We start from the raw sequence: 27,655 nt of genomic DNA, 5'->3' as shown, positions 1-27,655 counted from the left end.
CCACAAATAAAAACAGCAACCTGTCACAAGATTTTGTGGTCCTCACCTCTTATAATAATAGAATTAGAATTTAAAAATTATAAAATTTGACGAAAAAACCGGTGGCCTTCACTGCACGTTCTGTAACTACCCTTCTTTCGTCTGTCCACGAGGCTGCATAAAGAGAGAAAGGGGCGGCTATCTGATTCTGACACTGGACTACGACGCTTCACGTCCGGCCATTCCTACTTCTGCAGCTCTTCACCACTACATCTCCATTACATACCTTTGCCACCTCCCCTGAACGACAAACAGCCACACACAGAGAGCGAGAAAGGATCAAACTCTTTTGGGTAAATTTTCTCTTACATAACTATATATAATCATTGATTTTTATACTTATTTAGCTATTAAAATAGTTGAACAGTACCTCATTAATTTAGCTATTAAAGTAGCTATTTCTTTTTTGGAAGGATGAAAATGACACTCTGAAATTGGAATTGTAGAAAAATTCATCTAAAATTTGAATTAATAGCCCATTTTACCAAACAGATCAGCCTGGTGATCAATAATGGCATAAAATGCCCACAAAATTTCAGAAATGTATATTGTTGATCTTGTTCCTTCTTGGAGAGGTCATTATTTAAGCCCACAGAGACATGATTGAGAGGGGAAAGGTCTGGTCCCAGATTGTGTAGTTCATGTTGGCCAAAAAAGAAAGAAAAATATTAGACTTCTTTATATTTTAATCCAATTCGATAACAAGTCTTGTAACAACCCATCATTCTCTCTCTCTCCCTCTCTCTCTAATTGCAACTAAAGGTGCATATGATATAGGAATATGCAAGACTTGTTATTGAATATAGTTGCTTGACAGGTGTAGTTGAGATGAGCTTGATCATTGTTTTCGAAATGAAATTCTTGGTTATACGACCCGGTGTATGCAAACACACACACAATTCGAACACCCAACTTCTCATTCGATTGAGAAAAAGAGATCATACCATTTAGACTAATGTCGATTGGTATTCTGCAGTTAATTGAATTTCACATTCACACCCCCACTGGGTTGGTGACAAATATTATATCAATAGAAAACCTCATTTGAGGTGCCTCATATGCCCAGAAAAACGCATTAAAAAACATTTAAGTAATTAACTACCTACCAAAGGCCGTGGCCTAGTTGTTCTTCCTCTACCTCCCAATTTGAGAGGCGAGGGGAGTCCTCATAGGAGCAAATGGGGGTGTGAGTTTCTTGCAAATGAAATACAAAATGAAGAAAAAAAAAAGTAATTAACTGCCCGTCTCAAGTCTCAAGTAAGTTTCCTAGTTTCATTTCTGTTCAAATGCAGAATCTCTCTCTCTCTCTCTCTCTCTCTCTCACACACACACACACACACACACACAACTACTCAAAACTCTTTTTCTCAACTTCCCCAACTCTTCTGTCCTGTCCTGAAGCAGAGCAGCTTATGAACAAAGCAAGCATGGAAGAGGGACTACTAAACAGTTCTTTGATTCCTGAAGAAAAGCCTGAAGTTAGCAGCATTAATGGTGGTGGTTGCAGCAAAGAAGTGAGTGGTTCCTCCGCCATCACAGCAGTGGTTGTCCTCAGCATCTTTGTGGCTGCCTCCGGTTCCTTCGCATATGGTTGCTCCGTAAGTGGTATTTAATTATGCATTACTGAGTTTGTATACATTCTTAATTTGATGCATATAGGGATATTCTTGTGGTTTGAACATAGGAAGCACGGACACGAATACTACATGATATGGCCACAAATCTAAAAAAAAATAGGACACAATTACGGCATTAATATGTATATATTGTTATATATGTAAATAATAAATTTTAGTCATTTTATTCATGAAATCGTGAATGAAATCACTAATTTGGAGTTTAGAGTTAGATGTTTGTCATTTTTGTTTTTGAAAATTTTATATCATTTTTTTTAATTAGCCCATAATATATTTTAAATTGCATTAAATCCATTTTTTATTAAAAAAATAATTACCAAATCACCCCACCTTCTCTTGAAACTGTCCAAAACGTGCCCTTGTCATGTTCAACTAGAAAATAAAATATTCAAATTTCTGGACATTTCTAGTTGTGTCTGACATATGTTAGGCTCTGTCCGAATGTTCGACATGCATCCAATACCACCGCGGCACCGAGGAGAAGTGTCCCTGCTTGAAATCCCCTGCTATAGTGGTGGTGTAATTTTTCAACACCATTACTCGTGATTTTCAACAACTTTACATTTGTTTTTCAACACATTACACCTATTTTTCAACGCATTAAATCTGGTTGAAATAAATAGATGTAATCATGTAAACAAATATAATGGTGTTGAAAAACCATACAACACCACAACACCACCGAAAATTACAACAAAGGATCCGGGCTCATAAGATTGAGGTGTTATTTCTCAATGAAAACAAATATATGTGTGTGTATATATATGTATATACTACTATAAAGAGGGGGCTTAGTGTTGTCATCATTTGATGATCAATCACTATAGATATTTACTCTATCCAATGGATGAATGTGTGTACTCACACTAAGAGGTAGAATTACTCTATTTATTTCACTCATACCGTGTCATGTACATTACAAAAATAAATACATTGTATACCATATATATGTGTGTGTATATATATATCACTTAGACTCTAAGTAAACGACTCACATTGGCTCATTTACAAAAGGCTGCACTTCAAGTTGGTTAATTTGAATCCAATCCGAAAATTCTGTTTGAAATTCGGTAATTGGGCTGACTTATCAAAAAAAAAAAAAAAAATCAGTAATTGGGCTGAAAAGGAGGAAATTCACTTCGATTCGGACTCAAGTTCATGTGTCAGGCAACTCGAGGCCCAATCTGAACCCGTGCCCAATATGCACTGGACTAGGAATATATATATATATTAATATCTCTGGGTAACTACACTTATCCCAAAAAAAAAAAAATTCTCCGGGTAACTACCATGTGCTCCTACCAATGAAAGAGTCCCCATTTCCCTTGATAATAGTAAAGTGATGGGTAGTGTGTAGCCTAATAGATACTGTACACCAAGGCCCAACTTCGCAGATCCCGAATTTTTTGAGGGGTATTTCGGTAATTTCCGCACTTGTTATGTTACCCTAGTGCGAGGGTATTTATTCATTCTGAACTCTCTGTATTCGCAGTTGTTTTAATCATCATAGTGAAATCCCTGCAACCCTTGGACGTTGCCCTGAAATTTGGGTGAACCAAGTAAAATCTATGTGTTCTTGTTGTGTGTGTGTGTTTGATATCTTTCTTGTGTTTTCTGTTTAAATTTGCAACATAAAGGACAATTGTTCATTGGCTGAGATACTATGGGGTACTTAATACCTGTTCCTATATAGAGAGGGAAAAACTAAGACATTTATTCGGCTAGATTCAGTGAACGTGTTCTTCACTTAAGAATATTCGAATAGGAACCATCCTTGTTTCCTAAAATTATGGCATTGCTATTTTGGATTCTTTTTTATATTACATTGATGCCCTCATTTTGATTATATACTAGGCTCATAATAAGTCATTTTATATGTGTATGTATATATGTATGTATGAACTCGGGTCCCCTCTTGTTTAGGAGATCCTGTGCACTCATCCTATACAGCACAATTATAGTGCAACACAGTTATATCACAATGCAACACAGCGCATCATCATCCTTGCCTTCATCCTGTACAAATGGGATTGGCCACAATGCAACACAGCTACATCACAAAATGCAACACCAATGCATGCAACGTCATAACACCATTAAATGGAGAAGTTAACACAATTAGTTGTTTTCATTAGGCACAAAAGGAAAATGACACAGGAGAGGATCCTGGTATATATATTTGTATTGATAGGTAATCTGTGATATTTGGATTGTTTGCATATTGAGCTCAGTATTTTTGTCAATTGTTGCGATGAAGTATGGTGCTGGCATGGTTGTTTCACATTAATTATGTTAACACAAACTGTTATGTGAAAACAGACCTAAAAAAACATATGCTGCAATTCCAATTTCAAAGATCGTCCTCGTCCTACTTAATTTCTTGAAAATTCTCTCTTTCGTTGAAATGGTCTTAAAACTGTTTGTCTCACTGAATGGCCTCTGCTTTGTAGAGAAGAAAATTGATTTTTGGTAGAATGTCTTTAGTCCTACTTGAGTAGGAGTTCTGCTCAAAGCAAACTTTTTTCTGTCTTTATTTATTTTTCTTTTTTGGTAATAATTCACACAAGCACACCCATTTGTCTTAATACTCTTAATACCCATTTGACACCCCCCCTCCCTTTTGTTTATTAACATCAAAAAGGAAATAGAAAACAAAAGAGCCCATCAATTTGGATAACCTAATTACCAGTTGATGATTGTATATGTTCATGGAGCTGGCACTGGTTGTTTGACCAGTTGATATCTAACTAGTCAGTGGTTTATGTTTGCTTTGTAGGTTGGATATTCATCTCCTGCTGAGTCTGGTATTATGAATGACCTAGGCCTATCTACTGCAGAGGTAAGTACTTGTCATTTGCTTTTTCTTGTCTAAAAGGATTGGGGTGTACCAATCTCTTGATTTAGGAAACATGGTATTAGTTTAATGGGTTCCACACACATGCGCGGCAGTTCTATAATACTGGTGAATGACCTAGGCCTCTCTACTGCAGAGGTAAGTACTTGTCATTTGCTTTTTCTTATCTAAAAGAATTGGGGTGTAACAATCTCTTGATTTAGGAAACATGGTATTAGTTAAATGGGTTCCACACGTGTGCGTGGCAGTTCTATAATACTGGTGAAAATGGTTGTGTGTGAAGTTTGTGACCATGCATTGTTTAAGGACTGTAAAAATTCCTGTCGCATTGCCGAATTAAATAAAAAATGTGTTTCATTTGTGAGGAAAAGATTTCATTACCTTTCAGCTGAACACATGAGAGTGAGACTGTGAAATGCAATGTAATACATTTCAGCTGAACATTGTCACCATATAAACAGCAGATCCCAAATTTAACTAATACTTAACAACTGTATAATGAAAAACAAGTTTTAAGTTGGGGTTTAAAGAAAATCCAATGTTATGTATTTTTTATGCCATTAGAGGTCCAGCATTTCAATTGATAGGAAGCAAAGGGGCTACAGAATTGTTCATGTCTTTTTCGGGAAAAAAATTTGTTGGTAAGGATAAAATATGTTTAAAACTTAAAGTGAATTCACTAAAGACTTAAAGTGAATTCACTAAAAGTTCAAGCTCTATTTGAAGACACTCGTTGAGACAATGGAATCAAGCAGAGCATTATGTTGTTTCCACTCAATAGGAGTTATACGATTTTCTGTTTGATCGATTTTGTTTATTTTCTTTCCTCTTTGCGCAGTATTCAGTCTTCAGTTCAATAACGACAATTGGAGGAATGATAGGTGCAGTAATAACTGGAAAAGTTGCAGATCTCGTTGGTCGGAGAGGTGTAAGTTTTTTTTCTTTTTCCTCCTACCCTTCGGATGTTTCTCGTCAGGATAGCATAAATTCTTGATCCAATGATTCCAATTACTATACTAATTCTTGAATTTTAGTTGGTGCTGTTATACAGGCTATGTGGTTCTCGCAAATATTTTGCATCATGGGATGGCTTTCAATAATTTTTGCAAAGGTTTATTACACTTGTTTCCTTCCCACAACCGTAGTTTAATTCATTTATACTTCATTAAACAGCCAAGAGGAACTATTCATACTGCAAATGTTATATATTTTCACTCATCTTTGCAATCAAGGGTCCTTTAAGGTATCCATAATTCAAATTTATAAGAATTGACTTCCAAGGGAAACCAAGTGCAATTACTAAAAATTTCTAAGTCAATCTATTTTCATTTTTGTTCAACTCACATGCTGTAATCACTCGTCAACTTGATTTTCATTTTAAAAGCGGGTCATAAAAGAGAAAGTGAAAAATTGGTCGATCTAAATCAAGTCAGTGGAATTTTGTTTTTAATTTTTTTGGAAGGATGATTGATATTAAATGTTCAGTGCTTATCAAAAGGGAGCTTGGTGGCTTGATGTTGGAAGACTATTATTGGGAGTTGGATTTGGGATTAATTATTATGTGGTAAGTGTTGCAGATTATTGATTTCTTTGTCCATGTATCAGCATAATCTGACTTACATTCCTATGGCCAAACAGGCAAGCATATATGTAGCAGAAATCACACCTAAAAATATTCGAGGAGGATGTTCATCATTTAATCCGGTAAATCAAAATTAAAAAAAAATCCAAATTATCATAAATTTGGATTAAAGAATCAACTCTTCTGTAATATGTTTTGGCGAATCTACAGCTGTCTCTATATTTTGGCATGTCAGTGATGTTTTTTGTTGGAAATGTCATTAATTGGCGCTTCTTGGCTTTAATAGGTACCTTGCTTCACTTTCGTATTGTTTAGTACAGTCTGAAGGTGTTTCCATTAATATGAGCTTGCATTTTTTGTTTCAATTTTAGGAATTGTACCATGTCTGGTGCAAGTTGTTGGTTTGTTCTTCATACCAGAGTCTCCAAGATGGTTGGTGAGTTTGATTCAAAATTTAATCTCGTTTTTTAGGTAGTGTTACATGGAGTGTTTTTAGTTCAAAAGAGCGAAGTAAAATTGAATAGAAAAATGGAGTACTCAATTTTTGTTAAACGGAATTATTTTTAGGTTTCGTTTAGTGAATCATCATTTAAAAGTGCTTTTAGTTTGAACTAAAGCATGATAAAACAAAGAAACCTACAATTTTAGACATATCATTTTTCTTATTTTTCTATTTTTCAATTTGAGCCAATTCTGCAAAACACATAAAAGAAACACATCTTTGAATGTTAAACTGATGAGTGCAATTTTGTTTGCACTTTGCAGGCAATGATTGGTAAAGAAAAAGAGTCAGAAGCAACTCTGCAACGTCTGAGGGGGGAAAAATGCGATATTTCTCAAGAGGCAGCTGAAATCAGGGTAACATTTGAACTTCATGTGTTAATTCAAAAGTCGCTGTCTAGAAGAAGAAAATTTATGCTTTCCTTTTTCCCTTTTGCCTATTTCCAAGAACAGTAACGATAAACAAAATAATTCCTTGTTGTTTTACAGGATTACACTGAAATTCTTCAAGGACTCTCACAGTCCAGAATTTTAGACTTGTTTGAGCGGAGATATGCTCACTCACTCATTGTAAGCCTCATCATTAATCCTAATTAATTGTGGCTTGTTACCTTCTCCACAACATCCCTGACCTCTGTCGAATATAACAAATTGCACAAGGTTGGAGTTGGGCTAATGTTACTGATACAATTTGGAGGGAACTGTGCAATTGCGTTTTATGCAAGCTCTATTCTTGAAGCTGCTGGTAAGTTAAAGATCTTTAGTAATGTCAACAAATAACTAATGAATTGAAGGAGCTATTTGAGGAATGAATGTCTGAATTTGTATTTTACATATGGCAGGTTGCTCGGCTAGTGTTGGCACTACAGCAATGGCTATTATTCAGGTTCTTAACTCTCAAGTGTAATGTGAATGTGGGATTTTATTTAAGGCACTTCTTAGATGAAATTAATATTCTTTTGCAGATTCCATTCTCCATTCTTGGTGTATACTCGATGGATAAATTTGGAAGACGACCACTTCTGATGGTTAGAATGTGAAAGACATTTCTCTTATTTTGGCTATTTGATGTAGTTGATAGATGAGACAGTTCTATTATGTCTTTGTAGGTCACTGCAGCTTTAACATGCTTGGGAACCTTTCTTGCAGGATTGGCATTCTTGTTGCAGGTTTCTTTGAAAGTATATATCTTTACATTTCTATGTTCAAAAAATAATTATCTTCTAAAACATTAATTCACCGTGACCAGGATTTTGATCAATGGAAGGAGCTCAGTGCCGCATTGATTCTGAGTGGCTTATTGGTACCATGTCTAGCAAACAATATTTCTATTTTCTGTCTTGATATTATGAAAGTGAAAAACATCTAACTGAAGAAATTGGTCTTATGTTTGTGTTCGCCCTACCTACCAAAAAAATGTTTTTCAACATCTCTCACATTCTCACACAAACTCCCCATGAATATAATGTGGGGGTCTAAATGAATTTGTGCTGTGCACTGTGCTGAGTTTTTCAACTGTGAATGGCTGTAGTTACTCCCATGGTCATTCATGTAATTTCTTGGATGTATGTGTGTGTTTACTAAATTTTAACATGTTGAGTTATATGTGTGCGCGCCTTGATTCTGCAACCAGGTATTTTCTGCTGGTTTTTACACGGGAGTGGGTGGTACACCATGGATTATCATGTCAGAGGTAGTTTGTTTACTGGCCTTAACTATACATATATATTTATAGAATTGCAAACCAGAGTCTACTATGGCATGAATGTGAATACATTTATGTGTTGCTATTTCAGATATTCCCTATAAACATTAAGAGTTCAGCTGGAAGCTTGGTGACTTTGACCAACTGGTTTGGTTCTTGGATAGTGTCCTATACTTATAACTTCTTATTTGAATGGAGCTCAGCAGGTGATGCCTCTCTCTCTCTCTATATATATGTATATGTATATATATATATTATATCTGTGTATTTTCTGCATGGTACTAATTAGGCCACACTGCTTCAGGAGTATTCTTCATCTACACAATTTTTTCCGGTTTAGTCATCGTATTTGTTGCAATCCTGGTGCCAGAGACAAAAGGAAAAACCCTAGAAGAAATACAAGCATCCATGATTGATCTTCTCCACTGAAATACTGTTTTGGAAATAAAATACAAGCACACCTGAGAAATGAATACCTCTCTTGTTCACAAAGCATATTGATATTTTGTCAGGCATTCACTTTTCAACACTTTATTTCAAAATGTAAAATATTTGCTTCCACCAATCTTCTACCAGTACTAAGTAAGAGGGTTAACCTTAATTAGATAAGGAAACAACCCCAAAACTTGTAGAAATTGTGCAACATTCGTGCCATTTTTATGGCCATTGATGGCCTTCGGCTTTGAAGCCGAAAGTAGTAGAAATTGTGCAAGTCTTGCTTCTAATTCTTATAAGACAACCTCTTTACAGACAGCCTTTTCATCAGCAAAAATTGTTTTAAAAAATTTGTTCTCATTTTCAGAATTGTCTTTGGGTTGGCATATACTTGTTTTGTTGAAGTTATTTTATAATCCAAATCATTTATTTATTATTTATTATTTTTATTTTTTTATCTTCAGATATTGTTCTGTGTTTACCCAGGGGCCTTACTGAAGAAAAATCACTGGAATCAAGCTTAGAACAATAACATAAGATTCTTTGCTTTTCATTTTATTTATTATTATTATTTGTTAGTATTGTTCTTGTTTACTTTCTAATGTGATGAGTCATTTTGTTCAGCATGCATCATTGGGCTACATTGCATCATTTCACTTTCGTCTCTTCAAACCAAATGAGCTGGGCCGAACCAGCCACTTGAAATCCAAATGCAAACAGCACAACAACAGAAGAAATATTCAATACAAAAAATATGTGCTAAAAAGGAGTTGAACAAGCAATAGATTTGTGGGGTCCTTCGACTAGGGACAACATAGAGAAGTGGGAGGTAGAGAGAGAGAGAGAGATATATATATATATATATATATATATATATAGAATATGTGAAGGGCATTTTTGAATTTTCAGATTTAAAAAAAAAAAAAAAAACCAATAGGGGTATTTTATGTACTTTACCCTTATTTAAAAAATACTCAATATCCATTTTTTAATTTTTAAAGACTTAAGCAAGATCCAAACAATCCTTAATACAATTTATTAATTGATTAAAACAAATGTATTGATTAAATTAATTTAATTGTAATTGTGCAACGAGTGGTATGCGTGTGTTCACATGGTTTGCATTTTCCTATATAATATCCCCTCTAGTTGCAGTTAGAGAGATAGAGAGTGATTGGTTGTTACAAGACTTGTATTACATTGGATTTATAATATAAAGAAGTCTAGGGTCTTCTTATTTTCTCACTTACAAAACAGTTTTTAAGAATTTGAAAAATAAAAAAATAATAATTTTTTAGAATTATAAAAGACAGTTGATAACTTAAAACATATTTTTTATAACTGAATTTTTAGAAAATCAAACCAAGCAAAATTTTTAAGTAGTTTTTTTATTTTCAGTTATTTAAAAATACTGTTTTCTAAGTGAGAAACTAAGAGACTTTTTTTGGACCAACATCATGGACTACATACATTTCCTTCGCAGTCATGTTTCTGTTGGCTTAAATCATGAGATAAAATAATCCGCAATCCATCCAATTGGTAAAGTTTAAAACCATCTATGGTAACTCACGTTATTGTAATAGTGTGAAATGCACCCGAAAGTAAATGGTAACAAATTTTACCGTTACACACTATTTTGGAACCGCGAGTTATTATTAATGGTGATAAATTTCACCAATTGGATGGGTTTGTAGGTTTCTCCCACTGGATATGATTTTTCAAAATCAGGATCTCAAGAAAAAACAAGATTGATATACATTTCTGAAATTTAATGTACATTTTTTGCCATTACTTATCATCAATCTATTTTAGTTGACAAAAAATACTAATATTATGTTTGGTAAAATGAACTTGGTGTTTTGAAATTAAAAGTGAAGAAAAATAATTCAAATTTTAGATTAATATTCTACCATTCTAATTTCAAAGTATCACATTCATCGTGCATGCCATTAAAACAAATGTACATTGATCTTCTGCAATTAATTGAATATTACATTAAACCCCCCACCCATTGTCGGTGACAAATAATATAATATTATCAATAAAAAACTTCATTAGAGGTGCCTCACATGCCCATAAAAAAAGCATTAAACAATAATAAAAAGTAATTAACTACGAGTCTCAACTAAGTTTCCTAGTTTCACTTGTTTGAACACTCTCTAACTTCTCAAAGACTTTTTTTCTCAACTTCCCCAACTCTTCTGTCCTGTCCTGAAGCAGAGCAGCTTATGAACTGAGCAATTAAGCATGGAAGAAGCACTACTAAGCAGGTCTTTGATTCTTGAAGCAAAGCCTGAAGTTGACGGTATTGGCCGTGGCGGCGGCAAAGAAGTGAGTGGTTCCTCCGCTACCACAGGGGTGGTGGTCCTCAGCATCTTTGTTGCTGCCGCCGGTTCCTTCGTTTTTGGGTGTGCTGTGAGTGGTATTCAATTAAGCATTATTATTGAGTTTATTTACTCTCTTAATTTGATGACTAGAGTTATTATTAAATCAGTGTCTTGAAAGTGTCCGATACCATTATGATACCAAGGACGAGAGTCCATGCTTCTTATGCTCTTAAGAAGTCTGACTCTAAAAAAGTAAAATGACTGGCATTTGAGTCAGGAGGGGCTACAATTCAAGTTGGCTAATTTGAATCCAATCTGAAAATTTTTTGTTTGAAATTTGATAACTTGGGATGAAAAGGACAATTTATCAGATATTTTTTCGGAAATTCAAGTTGATTGTATAATGGAGTTAGCTGCCATCGCCCACCCTGTGTTTGATCAATTGTCTTGCAATGCATCTCAATTGAAGAAGCATCTTTCTCTAGTTCCAAGAGCAGGACCGAGGTATGTTAATTTCCCAGAGATCTCTACCTCGTGTGAGTTGAGTCTTGACCCCATTGAGTCCATAATCTGTGTTTGTTGTCGGAGACAATATTTCATATGTGTCTTGAGTGTCCCAACCTTATTTGTCACTTCAAGTGAAGTCACGAGAGTGTTTTAATGTATAAAGTTAGAATAACTTTGAATGAAAATGAGAGTTTTGAGTTAACAATGACCTAATTCAAGGTACCTTTGAAGTCATGACAGTGTTTTAATGTATAAAGTTAAAAAACTTCGAATGAAAATGAGAGTTTTGAGTTAAAAATGACCTTATTCAAGGTACGTTAGAAGTCAAAAGATTGTTTTAATGTATGAAGTTTAGAAACTTTGAACGAAAATGAGAGTTTTGAGTTAAAAATGACTTTATTCAAGGTACATTTGAAGTCACGAGAGTGTTTTAATGTATAAAGTTAGAAACTTTGAATGAAAATGAGAGTTTTAAGTTGATGAATCGAAGCCTTGCAACATAGGATAAAGCTTTTGAGGTCTTGTGCCCAATCCTTTGTGTGATCCTCTCCACAAGGATTCTGTAGTCTGTAGCTTTGATTCTGGTGGTGATGAGAGGAATGCCCAAGTGCTTGATAGGTGGATAACACTTTTCAACCCCAAGTAGATTCAGTAAAGACAATTCAGTGCTCGTATCAACTCCCGAGCAAAAAAGCAGGCTCTTGGAGTGGTTTATAGAAAGATCAGACAATGAAGAGAACTGATCCAAAGCTTCTTTAACGACTGCCATAGAATTAACATTTAAATCGATAGTGAATGATGGAAATGTTCAACGAGCTTGAACCCACTGGATGATCAATGTGGGAGGGAAACCAAAGAGGGACAGAGAAGCAATAATAAAGTCCAACCTAATAGTATCAAAACCTTTCCTAATATCGACCTTTAAAGCACATTTAGGAGTGAGAGAGTCTTTGTGGTATCCACGCATAATTTCTTGGGCAAGCAATATGTTGTCACTGATCCTTTTACCATGAACAAAAGAAAATTGGTTGAGGTCAATTATAGGGCAACACGGTTATATCATAATGCAACACAGCTCATCATTATTATCCTTGCCTTCAACCCGTACAAACAGGTTAGCCACAACATAGCTATGTCACAAAATGCAACTTCGCGTTGCAACATTATAACACCATTAAATTGACAATTTAGCACATCTAGTTGTTTCATTATGCACAGGAGAGGATCCTGGTATATATATTTGTATTGCTTGCATCTTGATAGGTAATTTGTGATATTTGTATTGTTTGCATATTGAGTAAATCGTGATGAAGTATGGTGCTGGCATGGTTGTTCACATTAATTATATAACACAAAACTGTTGTATGAAAAAAAACAGACTTAAAAAAAAAGAGAAAGAAACTCCACTTTCAATTTCAAATATCGTCCTTTTCCTACTTAATTTCTTGAAAATTCTTTCTTTCGTTGGCATGGTTGTAAAACTGTTTTATCTCACTGAATGGCCTCAGATTTTCACGGAAGAAAATTGATTTTTGCTAGAATGTATTTAGTCCCACTTGAGTAGGAGTTCTGCTTAAAGAAAACTATTTTCTGTCTTTATTTATTTTTCTTTTTCGGTAATAAGTCACACAAGCACACCCATTTGACTCTTGATGGTTGTTCTGTCTAACTACTCTAATTTGTTACATTTGCCCTTTTTTTTTTCTTTTTTTTTTCTGTTCCCTCTTGTTTATCAACACCAAAAAGGAAAAAGGAAATAGAAAACAATAGAGCCCATCAATTTGGATAACCTAATTAACAATCGATGATTGTATATGTTCATGGAACTGGCACTGGTTGTTTGATAAGTTGAAATCTAACTGGTCAGTAGTTTATGTTTGCTTTGTAGGTCGGATATTCATCTCCTGCTGAGTCTGGTATCATGAATGACCTAGGCCTCTCTACTGCAGAGGTAACTACTTATCATTTGCCTTTTCTTATTTAAAATAATTGGGGTGTACCAATCTCTTGTTTTAGGAAACATGGTAGTATTACTTAAATGGGTTGCACATACATGAATGGCAGTCTCAAAGTACTTGTGAAAATGGTTTTGTTTGTGAAGGTTGTGACCATGCATTGTTTCAGGACTGTAAGCATTCCTGTCACATTGCCGAATTTAAATAAAAAATGTATGTCATTTGTGATGGGAAGCAAAGGGGCTATAGAATTATTGTTCATGCCTTTCAGTTGATAGGAAGCGAAGGGGCTATAGAATTGTTCATGTCTTTTTCGGTGGGGAAATTTTTTTTTTTTTTTTGTTGGTAAGGATAAGATATGTTTAATGTCTACAGAACAAGAATATAGTCAAGGCTTTGGAACAGAAAAATTACACTGAATAAAGTGAATTTACTAAACGGCTGAGCTCTATTTATCACCACTACTTGAATTTGAATGTACATAGCCAATTGATATTGAATACACTCGTTGAGACAATGGAGTCAAGCAGTGCACTAGATTGTTTCCAGTCAATAGGAGTCATATGCTTTTCTGTTTCATTGATTTTGTTTATTCTGTTTCCTCTTTGTCCAGTACTCAGTTTTCATTTCAATAATGACAATTGGAGGAATGTTAGGTGCAGTAATAAGTGGAAAAGTTGCAGATCTCATTGGTCGGAGAGGTGTAAGTTTTTTTTTTTCCCCTTTCTTTTTCGTCTTACCCTTTGGATGTTTCTCGGCAGCATAGTATAAATTCTTGGTCCAATCACTATACCGTTCTTGAATTTTGGTTGATGTTGTTATGCAGGCTATGTGGTTCCTGCAAATATTTTGCATCATGGGGTGGCTTTCAATAATTTTCGCAAAGGTTTACTACACTTGCCTTCCCACAACTATAATTTAATTCATTTATACTTCATTAAACTGCCAAGAGGAACTATTCATACTGCAATGTTATATGTTTTCACACATCTTAGCAATCAAGGGGCTTTTAAGGTGCCCATAAAGCAACTTTATAAGAATTTACTTCCTAGAGAAACCAAGTGCAATTACGAAAAACTTCCAAGTGAACCTATTTTCATTTTTCTTTTGTTCAACTTACAAGCTGGGATCACTCTTCAACTTGATTTTCATTTTAATAAGATGACAGCACTAAAAAATAGCAGCATTAAACGTAACTTTTTATGAAGCTGCTCGAGAAAGATACTAAGTTATATATGTGTTTTTACTGTTCATAATAGCATCAAAAAAAAAAATAATAATAATAATAAAATAATAAAATAAAATAAAAGAAGAAAGAAAGAAAGAAAGAAAGAAAGTGACAGATTACTCAATCTTAATCAAGTCAGTAGAATATTCTTTTTCATTTTTTTGGATTGCATGATTGATATTAATTGTTCGGTGCTTGTCAAAAGGGAGCTTGGTGGCTTGACATTGGAAGACTATCATTGGGAATTGGAGTTGGGATTAATTATTATGTGGTAAGTGTTGCAGATTATTGTTTTCTCTGTCCTTGTATCAGCATATCTGGCTTACATTCCCATGGCCAAACAGGCAGGCGTGTATATAGCAGAAATCACTCCTAAGAATATTCGAGGACAATGTTCATCATTTAATCTGGTAAACCAAAATTAAAATAGATCAAAATTATCATAAATTTGGATTAAAGGATCAACTCTTCTGTTATATGTTTTGGCAATTCTACAGTTGTCACAATTATTTGGCATGTCACTGGTGTTTTTCGTTGGAAATTTCATCACTTGGCGCTTCTTGGCTGTAATAGGTACCTTGCTTCACTTTTGTGTTGTTTAGTACAGTCTGAAGGCGGTTCCATTAATACGAGTTTGCATTTTTTTGTTTCAATGTTAGGAATTGTACCATGTCTGGTTCAAGTTGTTGGTTTGTTCTTCATACCAGAGTCTCCAAGATGGTTGGTGGGTTTGATTCAAAATTTAATCTTGTTATTTAGGTGAGCGTTACAAGGAATGTTTTTAGTCTAAAAGAGTGAAGTAAAATTGAAAAGAAAAATGGAGTGCTCCAATTTTTGTTTAACGGAATTATTTTTAGGTTTTTAAATGACTCATCATTTAAAATGCAATTTCGTTTGCACTTTGCAGACAATGATTGGTAAAGAAAAAGAGTCAGAAGCGACTTTGCAACGTCTGAGGGGTGAAAAATGTGATATTTCTCAAGAAGCAGCTGAAATCAAGGTAACATTTGAACTTCACAAGTCAATTCAAAACTCACTGTCTAGAAGAAGAAAATAAGTCCTTGTTGTTTTCCAGGAATGCACAGAAATTCTTCAAAGACTCTCACAATCCAGAATTTTAGACTTGTTTGAGCGGAGATATGCTCACTCACTCATTGTATGCCTCAACATTAATCCTAATTATTTGTGGCTTGTTACTTTTTCCATAACTTCTCTGACCTCTAACGAATACAACAAATTGCACAAGGTTGGAGTGGGCTAATGTTACTGGGACAATTTGGAGGGAACAGTTGAATTGCATTTTATGCAAGCTCTATTTTTGAAGCTGCTGGTAAGTTAAATATCTTTAGAAATGTCAGTAAGTAACTAATGAATTGAAAGAGCTATTTGAGTAATGAATATCTGAATTTGTATCTTACATATGGCAGGTAGCTCGGCTAGTGTTGGCACTACAGCAATGGCTATTATTCAGGTTCTTAACTCTTTTAAGTGTAACTTTAATGTGGGATTTTATTCAAGGCACTTCCTAGATGATATTGACATTCTTTTGCAGATTCCATTCTCCTTTTTGGGTTTATACTTGATGGATAAAATTGGACGACGGCCACTTCTGATGGTTAGAATGTGAACGACATTTTTTGTTTAGTTTTTTTTGTTTTTTTGTTTTTTGTTTTTTGTTTTTTGTTGGGAATTTTGATTTAGTTGATAGATGAGCCAGTAACTGAAGTCTTTGTAGGTTACTGCAGCAGTAACATGCTTGGGAGCCTTTCTTGTAGGATTGGCATTCCTCTTGCAGGTTTCTTTTAAACTATATATCTTTACATTTCTATGTTCGGAAAATAATTATGTTCTAAAACATTAATTCACCGCGACCAGGATTTTCAACAACGGAAGGAGCTCACTGCCACATTGGTTCTGAGTGGCATACTGGTACCATGTCTAACCAAACAATAGTTCTATCCTCTGTCTTGATATTATGAAAGTGAAAAAGATCTAATTTAAGATATTGGTCTTATGTTTGTGTTCTCTTTACCTACCAAAAATATGTTTATTTTTTTATTTTTTTTTATTTTCTCACATTCACTTACAACATCCATACCACCAAGGTTTCTAGCCTATTTGTATTTTCTCAACCTCCGAAGGTGAGAGGCGAGGGTTTAAGTCCCCGTATAGGCAAATGGGCATGTGAGTTTCTTGCCAAGGGGAAAAAAATTACAGCCTCCCCATGAATATAATGTGGGGGCCTAAACGAGCATATTGTCACGATCCGATTCCTAACGACGCCATGAGCATAGAAGATACGCATGCTGGTTGGCTAAGAACATTCATTGACTGGGAATGGTTCCAGGGAAGGGGCGTGCAGGACCACAGGATGGTACCTCTTCAGAGTTCAGGCAGGTCGACTCGGTTCAGTTCGAGGTGCTTGTCGCTGGTCGTGGACTTGACTATGAAGAAGGGAGTTGGCCATCCCTGCACAAACTGGTCGGGAGCTGGAGCCGTTCCCCTGACGAGGCCATGGCAGGCCGAAACCAGTCAGCATGTATCCTTGGGAGGGCAGGTCGTGGTGGCTGATCAGGGCGCTTGCGCGAGCTGAAGCAACGCCTTGGTGCCGCACGGGCTGTGCCGCTGCGCCGAATCTCTAGGCCCGTGACAAATGGTATCAGAGCAGGACTTGGGGAAAAACACAAAGGTGTGCCCCCTTGTCGATCCGGGGGTCTTGAGAATGAAGACGGTGCACTGAAAAGCGTCGGTGGGCAATCAATGCTGTTGGAGGAGAGCCTCCATCTCCCCATGAAGACGCGTCCTTTAAGCCGGAGGGCTGCGCGCATCGGATGGCGGGAGGGCCGCGCGCACCAAAGTTCTTGCAAGTTCAAGAGGCGTGCAAACCGTTGTGAAGGGCGGGTATCAAGTCAGCCGGAGGGCGCTTGTTTGCTCGGGGTGTCGCGGAGGCGGCATAACGTGGGGTTGCGTCCCGAAGAAGTGGGCGTCCCTTTAGCCCGAAACCCTATCATTGGGCGAGTGCAGCCAGGGGTTGTACGAGAAAGCGATGGTGGGCAGGCGAGCATACCACTTGGAGGAGACAGGCTTTGGATTGTTGGACGCAGCGGAGTCAGCGCCGCACTGCGACGAGGGCGTCGCAGGATTTGGGTGGGGGAGAATGTCACGATCCGATTCCTAACGACGCCATGAGCATAGAAGATACGCATGCTGGTTGGCTAAGAACATTCATTGACTGGGAATGGTTCCAGGGAAGGGGCGTGCAGGACCACAGGATGGTACCTCTTCAGAGTTCAGGCAGGTCGACTCGGTTCAGTTCGAGGTGCTTGTCGCTAGTCGTGGACTTGACTATGAAGAAGGGAGTTGGCCATCCCTGCACAAACTGGTCGGGAGCTGGAGCCGTTCCCCTGACGAGGCCATGGCAGGCCGAAACCAGTCAGCATGTATCCTTGGGAGGGCAGGTCGTGGTGGCTGATCAGGGCGCTTGCGCGAGCTGAAGCAACGCTTTGGTGCCGCACGGGCCGTGCCGCTGCGCCGAATCTCTAGGCCCGTGACAATATGCACTGCTCTGTGCTGATTTTGTAAACCTTTGAATGGCCGTAGTTACTCCCATGGCCATTCATTTAAATTCTTGTGTGTTTGTGTGCGCTTTTCTTTTTCAACTATGTCAAATTTAAAGTAAAATAGCCCAAAGCTTGTTAATCATTTATTTATTTCTTGTTTTGTGTGTGTCCTGATTCTGAAACCAGGTGTTTTCTGTTGGTTTTTCAACCGGCGTGGGTGGTACACCATGGGTTATCATGTCAGAGGTAGTTTATTTACTGGTCGTAAAAGTGTGTGTGTGTGTGTGTGTATATATATATATATATATATATATATATATTATACTTATAAATTGCAAACTAGAGTCTAATATGGCATGAATGTGAATACATTTATGTGTTGCCATTTCAGATATTCCCTATTAACATTAAGGGTTCAGCTGGAAGCTTGGTGACTTTGACCAACTGGCTTGGTTCTTGGGTTGTTTCCTAACTTCTTATTTGAATGGAGCTCAGCAGGTGATGCCTCTCTCTCTCTCTCTCTATATATATATATATATATATATATGGTATCTGTGTATTTTCTATATGGTACTAATAAGGCCACACTGCTTCAGGAGTATTCTTCATCTACACAATATTTTCCGGTTTAGTCATCGTATTTGTTGCAATCCTGGTGCCAGAGACAAAAGGAAGAACACTAGAAGAAATACAAGCATCCATGATTGATCTTCTCCACTGAAATACTGTTTTGGAAATAAAATACAAGCACACCTGAGAAATGAATACAACTCTTGTTCATAAAGCACATTGATATTTTGTCAGTCATTCACTTTTCAACACTTTATTTCAAAATGTAAAATATTTGCTTCCACCAATCTTCTACCAATACTAAGTAGGAGGGTTAACCTTAATTAGATAAGGAGACAACCCCAAAACTTGTAGAAATTGTGCAACATTCTTGCCATTTTTATGGCCATTGGTGGCCTTCGGCTTTGAAGCCGAAAGTAGTAGAAATTGTGCAAGTCTTGCTTTTAATTCTTATAAGACAACCTCTTTACAGACAGCCTTTTCAACAGCAAAAATTGTTTCAAAAAATTTGTTCTCATTTTCAGAATTGTCTTTGGGTTGGCATATACTTGTTTTGTTGAAGTTATATTACAATCCAGATCTTTTTTTTTTTATTTTTTTTTATTTGCATATATCTGCAGATACTGTTCTGTGTTTACCCAGGGGCCTTGCTGAAGAAAAATCACTGGAATCAAGCTTAGAACAATAAAATCAGCTTTTTTTGTTTTTCATTTTATTTATTATTATTATTATTATTATTTGTTAGTATTGTTTTTGTTTACTTTCTAATAACATCAATTTCTTTGTTTTTCATTTTATTTATTATTATTATTTATGTTAGTATTGTTCTTGTTTACTTTCTAGTTTCTAATGTGATGAGTCATTTATTTTTAATCAGCATGCATCATTGGGCTACGTTACATCATTTAACTTTCGTCTCTTAAAACCAAATGACTGGACCGAGCCAGCCACTTGAAAGATCTCAGGCCCAATAAAAATCCAAATGCAACAGCACAACAACAGAAATATTCAATACAAAAAAAAATAAAAAAAATAAAGAAGAAGAAGAAGAAGAAGAAGAGTTGAACAAGCAAGAGATTTGTGGGGTCCTTCGACTAGAGACAACAGATATTAGTGGGTGTATATATATATATATATAAAATATGTGAAGGTATCTAAAAAATATTGCACCGTCTGACGGAAGGCCCTTTGTTGCAACATTTTAAGACAAATCATGTTGTGCGCACAAAATATAAACTCAATAGGAATATTTTATGTACTTTACCCTTATTTAAAAAGATACCCAATATCCATTTTAAACTTTTAAAGGCTTAAGCAAGATCCTAACATTTCTTAATACAATTTATTAATTGATTGAAACAAATGTATTGATTAAATTAATTTAATTGTAATTGTGCAAGGAGTGGTATGTGTGTGTTCACATGGTTTGCATTTTCCTATATAATATCCCCCTCTAGTTGTAATTAGAGAGATAGAGAGTGATTGGTTGTTACAAGACTTGATATTGCATTGGATTTAAAATATAAAGAAGACTAGGCCCACTAGGGTCTTCTTATTTTCTCACTTACAAATCAGTTTTTAAGAAATTAGAAAATAAAAAAAAAATTAATTTTTTAAAATTATAAAAGACTTCATATTTTTTATAACCAAGTTTTTAGAAAATTAAACCAAACAAAATTTTTAAACAATTTTTTTATTTTTAAAAAAACTAAGAAGACCTTTAATATTTTCCGTTATTTTTGGGCTAGCATCAAGAACTTACATAACGTGGGATTAGACCTTCCCTCGCAATCATGTTTCTGTTGGCTTAAATCATGGGATAAAAAAACTCTAAAATCATCAATGGTAATTCAGGCTATTATAATGGTGTGAAATGCATCCGGAAGCAAATGGTAACAAATTTCACCATTTCACACCATTTTGGTATCACGAGTTACCATTGATGGTGATAAATTTCACCAATTAGATGGGTTCGTAGGTTTCTCTCACTGGATATAATTTTCCAAAATCATAACCTCAAAAAAGAACAAGAATGATATAATTTCTTAAATTTAATGGACATTTTTTACCGGTACTAATCATCAATCTAATTTAGTTGACAAAAAGTACTAATATTATGAATGGTAGAAAGAAACTTGGTGTCTTGAAATTAAAAGTAAAGAAAAATAATTCAAAATTTAGATTAATTTTCTACGATTGTAATTTCAAAGTATCACTTTCATCCTGCATGCCATTAAAACTAATGTACATTGATCTTCTGCAATTAATTGAATATTACATTCACACCCCCCACATGGTTGGTGACAAATAATATAATATTATCAATAAAAAACTTCATCAGAGGTGCCTCACATGCCCATAAATAAATAAAAAAGCATTAAACAATAATAATAAAATAATTAACTACCTCTCTCAAATCTCAAATCTCAACTAAGTTTCCTGGTTTCACTTGTTTGTTCAAATGCAGACTCTCTCTTTCTCTCTCTCAACTACTAACACTTTTTTTCTCAACTTCCCCAACTCTTCTGTCCTGTCCTGAAGCAGAGCAGCTTATGAACTGAGCAATTAAGCATGGAAGAAGCACTACTAAGCAGGTCTTTGATTCTTGAAGCAAAGCCTGAAGTTGGCGGTATTGGCCGTGGCGGCAGCAAAGAAGTGAGTGGTTCCTCCGCCACCACAGGGGTGGTGGTCCTCAGCATCTTTGTTGCTGCCTCCGGTTCCTTCGTTTTTGGGTGTGCTGTAAGTGGTATTTAATTAAGCATTATTATTGAGTTTCTTTACTTTCTTAATTTGATGCAGGTAGGTAGGAGTGTGGATACGTTTAAAAAATATGATTTTTGTAGTTATTTCATATAGAAATTTTAAAACTCTAGTCAACTTTTTAAAAAATAGAAGCATTTTTCTATATGTTTATAGTAATTATTAATTATCACATTAAGTTGATTGTATAGTCCAGTAAAAATAATCGTTTGTATACTATTTTTTTTTTAAAAAATAATAATATAGTAATATATTATTATATATATAAATAATTCGTAAGATATTTGTTATTTTATATTAAATTGTATTAAATCTAATTCTTTTAGACAATGATTAGAAAATCAATGCTTTGAAAGTGTCCAATACCATTATGATACCAAAGACGAGGGTCCAGGCTTCTTATGCTCTTTAGCTTTTTATACGTTATATCCATCATATATCTTTAATATGTAAACGTTTTTATGTCTTTTTCGTGATTTAATATATAAGAATAAGATTGAGAATTTATTTATCTATAAAAATAAAGTAAGTGCGTGAATTTTTTGTCAGGGTATAAATAATGATTAAAAAATATATATATAAATAAAGTAAGTGTGTGAATTTTTTGTCAGGGTATAAATAATGATTCAAAAATATATATATATTTTTAAAAATGTACTCAATCCAAGAATGCCTCAACTCACACTGGAGGTAGGATTAGTCTATTTGTTTCACTCATACCATCTTTATGCACATGACAAAACACACACATATATAAGTCTCACTCTAAAAAAGTAAAACGACTGGCATTTGAGTCAGGAAGGGCTGCAATTCAAGTTGGCTAATTTGAATCCAATCTGAAATTTTTTTGTTTGAAATTTGATAACTTGGGTTTAAAAGGACAATTTATCAGATATTTTTTGGGAAATTCAAGTTGATTGTATAATGGAGTTAGCTGCCATCGCCCACCTTGTGTTTGATCAGTATCTCAATTGAAGCATCTTCCTCCAGTTCCAAGAGTAGGATTGAGGTATGTCAATTTCCCAGATATCTCTACCTCGTATGAGTTGAGTCTTGACCCCATTGAGTCCAAAATTTGTGTTTGTTGTTGTTGATAACCGCGCCACGATAGTTGATTAAGTGGCGCCACCTCTGCAACATAGGCACAACTGGCCAGCATTTACCTAGCGTGTCCATGGTGGATTAGGTATTCTCGAACTACCTATCCAATAACTGAACTCACTGGTCGAGGAAGGGGTTGCTACCCTTCCTCTACTGTGGACGTGCCCCGCTCTAGTCGGATGGGCTACTCCCCCCTGGCTCGCTCGAGGGTGTTCTCTGAAAGAGCGACCTCGGCTAACCTGCTTTACGCGCTTCCCTTCTTGGCTAAGGAAGCCTTGGGATAAAATTGGGATAGAGTCCTGCGAGGTCATGAAGGTAGGACCTCGAAAGGGATCTATTCTCTCTGAAGTTCAGGAATCTGAGGACATGTGGATAGGTGGCTGAAATCCAAGGGGCTCTCCTCATCCCGAGGCCAACACAAGGGGGAAATGATACTCGGTACCTAAGCTCGAACAAGGAAGGATACAAAATGCATTAATTGCAAAAGACGTTTGATAAGACCTATATTAATTAGGGAGCGCCATTACCTCTTTTGATTGGAGGGCAAAGCATTGCAACCCATCCATCAATTTCTCATCCCTTAGAAGAAGAGACCCTCGAATCCTTGGGTAAGAGCAGGCTCACCCAAAGGATTAAAAGACATTGACCGAGGAGGTAAACACTATAAATAGGGGTGTTAATCAGCCTTTAAGACAACAACTACCCACATTAATAGCTATTCTCTGACAAACTCAAGCTCATACGGTACCGAGGTCGGCCTTCCCTTTCTTAATCTCCATACCCAGAGAATCCCTTGTGTTACTTGGATCTCCACTTAGATACTGGTCTCAAGATTCTTGGCTTACGTGGAACAATCTTCTAATCCTACTCACGAACCACCTTCAACATTTTGGCGACTTCACTGGGGAAGAGCGCTTCACGTATGTCAAGCATACGAGAGATCAGTTCACCCTCTTAAACTAGCCTGCCCTAGGCGAGGGCTATGATGGATCTGTGAGTATGCCTGGGTCGTACTTTCCCGGAACTAGGATTATCTATCCTGATGCCTTATTCGAGGCCCATAACGCGCTATCGCACAGAATGGAACAGCTGGAAGGCACACAGAGAGAGGTGGTGACTTTGCCGCGGGAGATTGTTGACCGAGGGGTACCTCGGCCAGGTGCAGATACGATCGGTGACCCCTTTGATGAGCTCACTAGGGGGCATGCGACCCCAGATTACTTGGCACGACATGAGTTCTCATCATCAGCCGAGGTAAGGCGAGTTACTGGCCAATGCAGGCGGTCACGAGATACACCGCCGCGGGCTCGCCGAACTCTTTTCAGTACCCTTCTCACGGCACTCGCAAGGTTGAGCATGCCAAGTACTAGCTGAAGGGAGGTGCATCACAGGGACACGGGTTCGGAGGAGCTCTAATATCAATAGGATCTTGCGTAGCGGTCGTCGTATGTGACTATGGCGGATCTACAAACGCTGCTGTAACGACCCAAGCTGATGCCAAAATTTTTAAAAGAAATCGGCATAACCTCCCCTAAAAATGGTCCTTCAATAACCTGTCCCAATACACAAAACACATAATATACTCCAGCATCCCATTCATCCGTTCATTATACCTCAACATAATTCCTCTCATGGTGGAACATCCACACACCAATTAATCTAAATTATCATAATTACAGTCCCAAAATACATGGTTAAGATTTAAAGTCTCTGTCTTACAACGTTACATGATATAATTGCATGGAAATATATACCATAATTCCATTAGTTTCATTTACATCAAACAAAAGATAAGTTCGTTCTTAAGTTATAAGGCCATGAATACTAACTTAGTTACATTTCCACAACTATGAATATACATAGCATGGTCAAAATACAAAATAGCAAACAACCTTCTAACAACTTTCAAACTTGAGGTGGATTGTCGTCCACCAGTTCATTTCCAAGACCTGAAAAAAAATAATATAAATAGTAGGGTGAGCATAAAGCTCAGCAGGTGACACTTAAGACACACATCTTGTGTCATTGTGAATCCAAACAAAGCATAGGCCAATGGGAAATGGGGATCATACAATATCAGGAAATAATACAGCATAACGATTTAATCTCAAGTATATCCAATGCAATGCAATGAGATGCAATGCATGCTAGTGTTGCTCCCCATTTTCATAATCCAAAACATCGTTTCTAAACTGTTAATATAGCCCGCCCTTTGGTAGTCCCGCCGTGACACGAGAGGAGGATTGACTAGTGTCCCTGACCCTTGGTAACCCCGCGGCGTCATTATGGGCCAGCTAGCTCAACCACGCTAGGGCGACTCCCTAGTCCCCTCTACGCTATATAAACCTTTGGCCCGTTGGTAACCCCGCAGCGACCGTGTTTCACATAAAACCATTTCATCAAAAACACTTCCCTAAAATTCCCCATATTTATTTCAAGAACAATTTCTCTCATTTCATGCAAACCTAATGGTATGTGCATGTATATATGTTCCATACATTCAATGTCATGGCATTTGAAATTCTACACTATAAAATTAAACATTCAACATCTCCCAAGTAATTATTAACACATTAAGATATAATAAAATATATTTAAGCATGCTTTACACATAAAACAACTCACATTCATACACATAAATTTCTCTAGACAACATTTAAAATAATCATTGATACAATTAACTTCTAATTAAGCATGCTTGGCACAACAAAGGAGTATAACTCACAATGGAACAAGAAGGTAGTGGATTAAGGTGTCCCTACCTCAAATTTGCACAAAACCCTTAAAATGGGTCTTGAATTTTGAACTCTAAGGAGGGCACCAAATCTGGAATTGTTCGTATGGATGCGTAGAGCTCGTAGTGGGCTTCGTTTTGCCTCAAACGGCACCTTAATCCGCCAAGAATTGAGAGAGAAATCAAGATTTGAAGTTGTAAAAGAAAAAGAAAAAAGAAAATACAGAGGCAGCGAGAGAGAGTGACTAAAGCTAGCCGAGAGAGAGCAGATTGAAAAATAAATGGGTCTGTAATGACCCTTATATCACAGGTGGGCCCCACAGTGGAAAAAAGTCATTGTTTACTAATTATATACATATTAATAAACATTAAATTTTCCCCAACTTAAAAAGATTTCGTCCCTGAAATCAAGACATACCTGAGGAAGAAAACAACGCTGGGTACTTGGAGCGAACCTCCTGTTCAAGCTCCCAAGTAGCCTCTTCGACTCCATGGTGTCTCCAAAGAACTTTCACCATTGGTATCGTCTTGTTCCTCAATACCTTCTGTTATGTGTCAAGAATCTAAACTGGTCCTTCCTCGTAGGAAACATCCTCATCAATGTCTACATCAACCCAACTCAAAATGTGAGATGGATCTGGCTCGTACTTCCGTAACATCGATACATGGAAAACATTGTGGACCCTGTCCAATTGTGGCGGCAAAACAAGTCTGTAGGCAACCTCTCCTACACGGTCCAAAATCTCAAACGGTCCAATGAATCGTGATGACAACTTGCCACTTTTCCCAAATCTCATCAATCCTTTCCATGGAAAAACTCGTAGAAAAACATGGTCTTCCATCTTAAAGGATAAAGGCCGTCTCCGCTTATCCGCATAACTCTTCTGTCGGCTCTGAGCTGTAAGTAACCTCTGTCTTATCAACTTAATCCTCTCAGTAGTCTCGAGTACAATGTCGGGTCCTAAGGCGGCTGTCTCGCCTATCTCAGTCCAACAAACAGGAGACCTACAAGGTCTACCATACAATGCCTCAAATGGAGCCATCTGAATGCTTGCCTGATAACTGTTGTTATAGGCAAATTCAATAAGTGGAAGGTGATCCTCCCAACTACCACCAAAATCAAGCATACATGCTCGAAGCATATCCTCCAAAATCTGGATAGTACGCTTCGACTGACCATTAGTCTGTGGATGGAATGCCGTACTCAGATGCAACGCTGAGCCAAACACTGCTTGAAGTCCTTCCCAGAACTTCGAAGTGAACTTGGCATCCCTATCTGAAACAATGGTTACTGGAACTCCATGCAACCTTACAATCTCCTTCACATAAAGTAGACCAAGCTTCTCTGCATCATCTGTTGCCTTAATAGGCAAAAAGTGAGCCGTCTTGGTCAACTTGTCAATGATGACCCATACGGTTTCATTGCCCCTCCGTGACCTTGGAAGACCTGTCACAAAATCCATAGCGATATGTTCCCATTTCCACTACGCTACAGGCAATGGTTGTAAAAAACGGCTGGTCTCTGATGCTTGGCCTTCACCTGTTGACAGGTAAGGCATCTAGCCATAAACTATGCAACATCTTTCTTCATCCCGTTCCACCAATATTGACGTCTCAAATTTTGATACATCTTGGTACCACCTGGATGAACTGCAAAGCGGGAAGTGTGAAACTCCCGTAAGATGTCCTCACGACAAACCGTAGGAACCACCAACAAACCCCTGAATCGTAGACCCCCATTTGCATGCAAGGCCCAATCTTTCACTGTCTCACCACTGGAGATCAAAGCGTGAATGGCATCTAAATCCGGGTCCTATCTCTGTGACTCAATCACTCGTACAATAAGAGTAGGCTGAGCCACAAGACTAAACAAGAATGCTGGCTCACTGTCAACATCATCATCAAAACAATACAATCCCATCTCTACCAAATCCTTAAGCATCTTCCACTTCCGAATAGCCAGACTAGCCAAAGTTCCATGGGATTTCCGGCTTAAGGCATCTGCTACCACATTTGCCTTGCCTGGATGATATTGTAAGTCAAAATTGTAGTCCTCTAAGAATTCAACCCATCTTCTCTGTCTATTGTTCAAGTCCTTTTGGGAGAAAAGGTACTTGAGACTTTTATGATCCTAGTAGACCTCGAATCTTTTACCATACA

General features: G+C 36.8%; 1 protein-coding gene and 1 pseudogene across 5 annotated transcripts; both read left to right on the top strand.

The window, feature by feature from the left end:
- The first annotated feature begins 117 nt into the window (after positions 1-117).
- LOC132299758 (sugar transporter ERD6-like 5) lies at positions 118-9,433 on the top strand. 5 transcript variants are annotated; one of them, XM_059796567.1, is made up of 19 exons: positions 118-332; positions 1,444-1,637; positions 4,453-4,515; positions 5,369-5,458; positions 5,582-5,641; positions 6,029-6,094; positions 6,169-6,234; positions 6,323-6,398; positions 6,484-6,548; positions 6,878-6,970; positions 7,103-7,183; positions 7,274-7,358; positions 7,456-7,499; positions 7,579-7,641; positions 7,723-7,782; positions 7,863-7,916; positions 8,247-8,306; positions 8,410-8,524; positions 9,218-9,433. In XM_059796567.1, exons 2-19 carry the CDS (start codon positions 1,452-1,454, stop codon positions 9,283-9,285), a joined length of 1,395 nt encoding a protein of 464 aa, XP_059652550.1. In that variant the 5' UTR covers positions 118-332; positions 1,444-1,451; the 3' UTR covers positions 9,286-9,433. The 5 variants fall into 5 exon arrangements, with proteins under 5 accessions (XP_059652550.1, XP_059652547.1, XP_059652548.1 ...); XM_059796564.1 differs by lacking the exon at positions 9,218-9,433 and adding an exon at positions 8,623-9,155; XM_059796565.1 differs by lacking the exon at positions 9,218-9,433 and adding an exon at positions 8,623-9,155 and having other exon boundaries at positions 1,441-1,637.
- Positions 9,434-11,000: 1,567 nt separating this feature from the next.
- On the top strand, positions 11,001-20,032 carry LOC132301209 (sugar transporter ERD6-like 5; annotated as a pseudogene).
- Positions 20,033-27,655: the final 7,623 nt, after the last annotated feature.

Source organism: Cornus florida, unplaced genomic scaffold (assembly GCF_030987335.1).
Source record: "Cornus florida cultivar Cherokee Brave unplaced genomic scaffold, ASM3098733v1 CherokeeBrave_3.0.0_Hap2_Chr03, whole genome shotgun sequence".
NCBI classification, from domain to species: Eukaryota; Viridiplantae; Streptophyta; class Magnoliopsida; order Cornales; family Cornaceae; genus Cornus; species Cornus florida.
Note: the sequence above shows the minus strand (reverse complement) of the source record. Positions and strands in the feature narration are given on the sequence as shown.

Bases quoted from the DNA above. Each gene is read 5' to 3' on its own strand.
- LOC132299758 (XM_059796564.1), top strand. From the start codon at position 1,452: ATGAACAAAGCAAGCATGGAAGAGGGACTACTAAACAGTTCTTTGATT. The intron at 5,459-5,581 runs GTAAGTTTTTTT...GCTGTTATACAG, and splicing joins ATCTCGTTGGTCGGAGAGGT to GCTATGTGGTTCTCGCAAAT. The intron at 8,525-8,622 runs GTGATGCCTCTC...ACACTGCTTCAG, and splicing joins ATTTGAATGGAGCTCAGCAG to GAGTATTCTTCATCTACACA.